The 7,852-nt window shown below is 35.1% G+C and overlaps 1 protein-coding gene across 2 annotated transcripts in view; it reads left to right on the top strand.

Annotated features, from left to right (window-relative positions):
• The window catches only part of CDH19 (cadherin 19), a 51,129-nt gene that overhangs the window by 41,904 nt on the left and 1,373 nt on the right, over window positions 1-7,852 (top strand). Inside the window, exons 9-10 of one of the 2 annotated variants that reach the window (XM_007460480.1) lie at window positions 2,644-2,758; window positions 5,020-5,271. The exons of the other annotated variant lie outside the window; for it this stretch is intronic. Coding sequence (XP_007460542.1) covers window positions 2,644-2,758; window positions 5,020-5,271 — 367 coding nt within the window. The remainder of the gene's footprint in view (window positions 1-2,643; window positions 2,759-5,019; window positions 5,272-7,852) is intronic. 2 annotated transcript variants of the gene reach the window in all.

Raw genomic sequence — 7,852 nt, 5'->3', positions numbered from 1 at the left:
CAAAAAAAAAAAAAAAAAAAAAAAAAAAAAGACTTGAAAGTATATTAATGTTGACCCCATTTTAGAGATTTGCATTTTCAAGAAAAATATACATGTTCGAGGTTGGTTCAATAGAATGATACCCACTATGTGACTGATTCTATTATGTTAGTGGGTTCCTATTTTTGTAAAGTGGTGGAACCCAATAAAACATATGGAAACCCGGTTTACAAAGCAATTTATAAGTGGAGGTATGTTCATTGAAAAAGGCAGGAGAAACCTGTACATATTCCATTTACCTATACATATGTATAGGGTAGTTTAGGTTTTTTTTAACATCTTTATTGGGGTATAATTGCTTTACAATGGTGTGTTAGTTTCTGCTTTACAAGAAAGTGAATCAGTTATACATATACATATGTTCCCATATCTCTTCCCTCTTGTGTCTCCCTCCCTCCCACCCTCCCTATCCCACCCCTCTAGGTGGTCACAAAGCACGGAGCTGATCTCGCTGTGCTATGTGGCTGCTTCCCACTAGCTATCTACCTTACGTTTGGTAGTGTATATATGTCCATGCCTCTCTCTCGCTTTGTCACAGCTCACCCTGGTAGTTTGGTTTTTAAAGTATTTAAAAATATTTACAAAGTCAAAATCTCTCTAGTGTTCTTGAGCCTTCATACAAGAAAGGAAAACATTTTCAACATTTAGTCAGAGGCATGTGTCTAAAACAGAAAGTCAGGTAGTAAGATAAATTATTTCTTGTCTAAAAATCAAGGCTGCATATGCCAACAAGATAAACGTGATTTTTTTTTACAATTTGCTATCCATCTTAATTGAGCAAATATATATATAACAAGATTACTCACAGTATTCAGGACACCATCCTATGCAAATCCCAACAAGACAATGTTTTCCTGAAGAAAACACGTAAAAATGTGTACTGCTTATATGATAAGCACTTTGACAAGCTAAGACATTGAATCCTAAAAATGAATCCTAAAAGTTAAGCATTAGTATCTCCATTTTTTTAAAAAAATGTTATTGGAGCATAGTTGATTTGCAATGTTGTGTTAGTTTCAGGTGTACAGCAAAGTGAATCGTCTGGTGGTCCAGTGGTTAAGAATTCGTGCTTCCAGTGCAGGGGGCAAAGGTTCGATCCCTGGTTAGGGATCTAAGATCCCACATGCAAGCCGTGCGATGCAGCCCAAAAAATTAAAAAGTTAAAAAAAAAAAAGTATCTCCAGTTTTTAAGCTTAGAAAATTAAGTGGTAAAGGCAGAATTCAGAGTATCAGACTTCCAAGTCCTTGCCCTTCGTCCTGGGTATACAAAATCTTATAATAACCCAAAATAAAATAATTATCCTCATACGATGAACATTTATTATTGTAGGCATGAATTGAATAAAAATGTTTTCTTTTATTAGATTAGTTAATTAACACTACATGATTATGATTTAATTAAGAATGTGTTATGAAGGAAGAGATAAATCAATGTAGAGAAATAATGTACAAATTGCATTAGTTTCACAAGGTTCTTTATGCATGTGGGGAGATACCCTTTGAAGTGTAACATTATAAATTATGGGTCTGTCATCTTGTAACTAAGGATATTTTTGTTTGACACATTGTTAAAAGCACTTTCATTCTAGAAAATTCAAAACAATAACTTCTATAGTCAATTTACTTTAATTTCCAGAATTAATCACAATCTCATTATTTGATCTTGACAGCACATCTCTTTCTTGACAATAATTAACTTCTTGACTGACACTTTCATGTCTTGAAAGCAAAGAACTAATTGTGATTTGTTCATAGTCGCATTATTTCACTTTTTTATGATCTGAGATAGAGAGAGGGATTTATTTGACATGGAACACTTTTCCTATAATCTTTGTGGGTCAAGGAAATCATGTACATTGCCCCTAAGCTTTAAATGCATTACGTCCTCAAATCAATTTAAAAGCTCATTACTTTAGCAAATACTCTAGTAAGACAATAAGCTTACCACAGTTATGCTGTCAATATAAGCAGGAAATGTATAACTTCAGCAAATCATAATGGTTGGTATTCAGATAAGAAAGGGAGAAGGAAAAAAGGAAGGAAGGGAGAAATCCAGGCAGGAAAGATGGGAGGATGTTTTCTAACGAACTTAGCTTATGGAAATCTTCTCCTCTGTTAACAAGAGTTTATTTATTATGTAATATCAGAATGTTCTTTTGAAAGGAGCAAGTAAACATATATATATATATATATATATATATATATATATATATATATTTTTTTTTTTTTACTGTACGCGGGCCTCTCACTGCTGTGGCCTCTCACGTTGATGCGCAGGCTCAGCGGCCATGGCTCACGGGCCCAGCCGCTCCACGGCATGTGGGATCTTCCCAGACCGGGGCACGAACCCGTGTCCCCTACATCGGCAGGCAGACTCTCAATCACTGCGCCACCAGGGAAGGCCCAAGTAAACATATTTTTAACCTGAAAAAATATTTTCATATTCTCCAGCAGTTTGAGATATCCTCAGCAATATCCATAAAGATTTTGGTAAAGCAATTTTAATAAAAGCTAATAATGATTTAAAATAATAATAATATAATAATGATAATGATCATTTTTCTGAATAATAATATAAAAAAACTTATCCCTATTTTTTTCTAGGTGATTCAGACCATCAGTGCAGTGGATAGAGATGAATCCATAGAAGATCACCACTTTTACTTTAATGTATCTGTGGTAGAAAATAACTCAAGTTTTACAATCATAGATAATCAAGGTAATGCCATTCACTCATAATAGCTTTCTATCCATTCTTCTTCGAGAATCTTGTTTAATTTTAAGGAAATTTGTAGCTTTACTTTTTATACTATACCTGAAATATGATAATGTTGAGAAAAAAAGCAAGGAGTGGCAATGGAAATTGGAAACAAAACTAAAGTAGTATCCTGGAAATATCATTTCCCCATTTCCCACTGGATTTCTTTAAATTAGAAGCACTTTTTCAAGTCATCGTTGGCTATAGGCCCCTGTAAAGTCTGAATGACCTTGCAAATATAATTGCAGTTCTGACACCGTGGTTCCTTTCATGTCTTCACATAACTCAAACTTCAACCCATGTCTGGGGAAGAAAATGATATATAATCATGTTAGCTTGATTGATTGAAAAATATTTGGAGTCATTAATTAGGAGCTATAAGTATTTGGAATTGGCTTAAGACTATGCTTTTTCCTTCAAAACGAAGTGATTATATCAGCCTGAGAACAAAATGTTCTAAAGGATTTTGTACAGAGGGACAGAATTCCTTTTCCTTCCATATAGAAGGGGAATAACTTTTTACAAAGCCACTCTGTTCTTTTTTCCTTCACTTCAGTAAAATTTTTTTTTGTCATTACATGGATTTCTATTCTAATTTTGCTTCATATCTCAAAGATATGAAACACTGTAGGATTCATCACTCAAGCATCTATAACCAAACACCTGCAGCTGTCCTTCCTTACAACTGAGTTTAAGCTCCATATAAGGGGAGATCTGTTATGGGAGAATAAATGCAGACACCTTCTTTCCCTTTTGCCTTTGTCAAATTCCCCAGTGAAGGAAACTCAAATAGATTTAGGATTTAAAAAAATGCAAATATCAATATAAGAAATAAGCTGTGGGTTAGATTTGTTTATGTAAATATAAAATAAGTTAGTGGGACAAAATAAATATATTGAAACATAAAGAGAATAATTGATTTGGTTTGTTTGTGGTTACAAGGAATTTAATGAAATACATACCAAAAATATATAAAATCTCTCACCTCTTCAATCTGCCTAGTGAATAAAATCACAAGAGTTTTATAGGCTTCAAGAGCATGATGGAGAATTAGTTTTTAGAAGGTGATTTGGGAAAAGTCATAAGTAGGCATACATTTCAAAAGACTTCCATTTATTTGCATTTGCCTATTTCAAAGTCTTCCATTTATATGTTTCCATTTATTTGTTTGTGTCTTCTAAAATTTGTTTGATTGCCACAGAAAATATTTCAGGGAATGCCAATACCAAAAATCAAAGTCAAGGGCTTCCCTGGTGGCGCAGTGGTTGAGAGTCCGCCTGCCGATGCAGGGGACACGGGTTGACACGGGTTCGTGCCCCGGTCCGGGAAGATCCCACATGCCGCGGAGCGGCTGGGCCCGTGAGCCATGACCCCTGAGCCTGCGAGTCCGGAGCCTGTGCTCCGCAACGGGAGAGGCCAGAACAGTGAGAGGCCCACGTACCACAAAAAAAAAAAAAATCAAAGTCAAGTCGGGGGAAAACACTAGTACTGAGACAATAAACTGCACTGGAAAAGACTATTTAGAATATTTTGGGATTGAGGGAAAAGCAATTTCAAATGTGTTGAAGTATATATTGTTTATTTTTGTTAATTTTTTGAATGTTCTGTCTAGGTGAATTAATCAGTACTACCAAGGTTTAACAATTCTCTGAAATTTAAGTAGAAAATGGGTTAATAATGTCAAAGAGAAATGAAACATTCTAATAGAATCTTTTACACCAAGTAAAATTAATTCTTTTGTCTTATTAGTAAATACATTATTTGAGATCACTTGCTGTGATAGGGAGATGACTTGAAAATCTTGTGTATTTATAGTATTTGTGAAAAAAATGAGTTTCTACTAGAAGAAGCACTGTCATGAGTATTTAACCCAAATGAAACTGATACTGTCATTATAAATTTAATGCTAGTACCCCCTATTTACTATTGATATCTAATTAAAATGCTTTTTCTTTTCTGTGTTCCACATGTACATTTCATATATTTATCAAAAAAACATTTTGGAACTGATTCATATACTTTATCTAGTTTTTAAAATGGGATTTAGGCAATGTCAAAATCAATAATGACTTTTTGAGTTGATTTCTTGTCTTTTTTATCAGAAATTAGCTCTTCCCTATTTGAACTTATTTGATTTCTACACTGCTGCCTCTAGTACATTTAACTGGTATGAATTTCTTTTGTATTATTGAAAAAATCATGCACATGGATTTTTGTTTTAGATAACACAGCTGTAATTTTGACTAATAGAACTGGTTTCAGCCTTCAAGAAGAGCCTGTCTTCTATGTATCCATCCTAATTGCTGACAATGGAATCCCATCACTTACAAGCACAAACACCCTTACCATACACGTCTGTGCCTGTGATGACACTGGTAGCACGCAGACCTGCAGTAATAAGGATCTTATGCTTTCCATGGGATTCAGGACAGAAGTCATAATTGCTATTCTGATATGCATTATGATAATATGTGGTAAGTTGTGTGAACTGAGCAAATCTTCATTTATTGACAGTAACATGATAAATATAGAAAAGAGTTAATTCCATTATAATGGTATGTGTGGGCTTGTGTGTGTGTCTGCATTTAATTGCCCTTCTTAATGTGTTACAATTCCAAAATCAAGTGGAGTGAATGAAAAATAGGGTGAATATGCACTTCAGGTTGAAAATAGATGATCCTTGAATTCTATGAGTATACCTGTGCCCATCCTTTTAAGAGTGTTTTGGACACACACATTGCAACATATGTAGCAATATAAAAATTAGTAATAATAATGGTGAGATTCCATTGAGTGCTTATTATACTCCAGGAAACTGTCCTAAGTGCTTTACAGAAATTATGCAGTTTGATCCTCAAGATAACCTTAAGAAGTGGCAACTATTATCACCTTCATTGTGTAGATGAAGAAAGTGAAATTCCAAGAGTTATATGGTTTACAAAGGGTCATGCAGCTAGTAAATGAAGTGCTAATATTCCATAACACACCTCTATCCAACCTGACACTGCAGCTCACTGAAGCCTAGGAGCATTGAGGAAGTAAATGTTAAGATGAAAAAATGTAAAAGAGAGGGTCTTACTTAAAGTGCTAAACACAAAAGAAATAGTAAAATAGCTCCACCTGTTTCTTTGTTGTTGTTGTTGTTGTTTTTTTTGCGGTACGCGGGTCTCTCATTGTTGTGGCCTCTCCCGTCGTGGAGCACAGGCTCCACACGCGCAGGCTCAGCAGCCATGGCTCACAGGCCCAGCCGCTCCGCGACATGTGGGATCTTCCCGGACCGGGGCACGAACCCGTGTCCCCTGCATCGGCAGGAGGACTCTCAACCACTGTGCCACCAGGGAAGCCCACTCCACCTGTTTTTGTTTGTTTTTGTTGCTGCTGTTGTTTTCACAAGGAGATAAGTTATTCTCATTTTAAGGACGAGGCAAATGAGGCCCCAAATGTTTTAGCCAGGCTTTCAAAACTACATGCATCTAGCATAACTTTTTCCCTTTCTTTAACATACCAGTATATATAATCTAAACCCTTCTCTTGCTTTCCCTCATAACTTCATATCAAAGCCAACACAACTATACTGAGTGTTGACAGCAATGGTATCAGCCATGGGTTCTGGAATCCCAAACTCACTGCTCAAAGGGACATACAAAATGTTTCAGGATTTGTTTTGCCTTCACTCTTCTCGTCTTTCTCAAAGCTTTCCTCTTTTACCATTCCTCTTTTACCATTCAAAGTTACCCTTCATTTCTACCTAGCTTCAGTTTTTCAAAATTATTTTTAATGATCTTTGATCATAAAACTGAATTTAGAGCTACGTAGCTAGATATCAGAAGCAAGAAGTAGTGACAACAGTATAATGTTTGCAGGATGCAAGTACTAAATTACTCACTGGTACAGAACTAAACCTAGTCCCGAAACCCTGCAAGTAAAAACCAAGGGCAGCCTCACAGTCAAGGGCACGAGTAATACTGAGAAGGTGGGAAATCAGGGTAAACCAGTAGTCAGCAGCTTCCTGTGCAAATTTCATGAATACGCTCTTCAATTTTCATAGATTGAAAAATTATTTATTAGATCCCTTTCTATTTCAAACATATACCTCGGCTGTATTAAAGTACAGTGCCAGGATTCAAACACGATGGCCTTATTTCAAGAACACTATTTCAATTTCTTTAAATGTAAGATTTATATAAAATATTGCCTAATGTATTTCTCTTTGTGATAATATTAATAACATTACTTCCTGTTTGTTTCAATTCTTATAGATGAAATGCTGAACAACTACATAAGATCCAAGATTGTGTAAGGATTGGCTATCCATGAAACACACACAAACACACACGTGTACACACGCACTTTTCTTTAAAATTTAAAAATTTTAAAAAGCATTCTGAAATTGTTCTATTTCCACACAATGCTAAAATTATCTTATATAATTGATCAATGTGGACATACCAGTGTTATGATTCAAAAACCTGATAGGTTTGGAATTTCTGAAATTAATATGGTATAACAAAGCACGGATTCGGAACCAACTTTCTGGTTTTGAATGCCAGCTTTTTGTTTCCTAGCTGTGTGACTCTGGGTATGTGATTTAATCTCTCTGCACTTCCGTTTCCTTATCTTTAATAGAGAATTATAGTAAAATACGGGTACCACAACTAATCAATGAATAAATGTAAAGCTTTCAGAAAAATGACTGGTACATACTTTGTAGTCAATAAATATTAACTTAGAAAATAATTATGCCACAGAATTTGTCTCAATGGCGAAAAACAAATCAGTCTGTGTGCTTAACTTCCACTAACATGGATCATTGGTTACTGAGATTGGCAGATGCATATAGATTGGAAAATGTTCCTTCATTCTGCTTTGTTCTATTTTCAATATCTAAGAAAAATATAAAATTTTTAATCTTAAATTGATCATCATAAACAATTCACTATATATATATATATATATATATATATATATGGGTGGGGTCTCCCCTGAGTCCGCATGGCCAAGGGCCAGTCTCCGCATCAGCAGCTGAACTTGCTGCTTCTCAGAAATGTTTAAGTT

This window comes from Lipotes vexillifer, unplaced genomic scaffold (genome assembly GCF_000442215.2).
Source record: "Lipotes vexillifer unplaced genomic scaffold, Lipotes_vexillifer_v1.1 scaffold483, whole genome shotgun sequence".
NCBI classification, from domain to species: Eukaryota; Metazoa; Chordata; class Mammalia; order Artiodactyla; family Lipotidae; genus Lipotes; species Lipotes vexillifer.
Note: the sequence above shows the minus strand (reverse complement) of the source record. Positions and strands in the feature narration are given on the sequence as shown.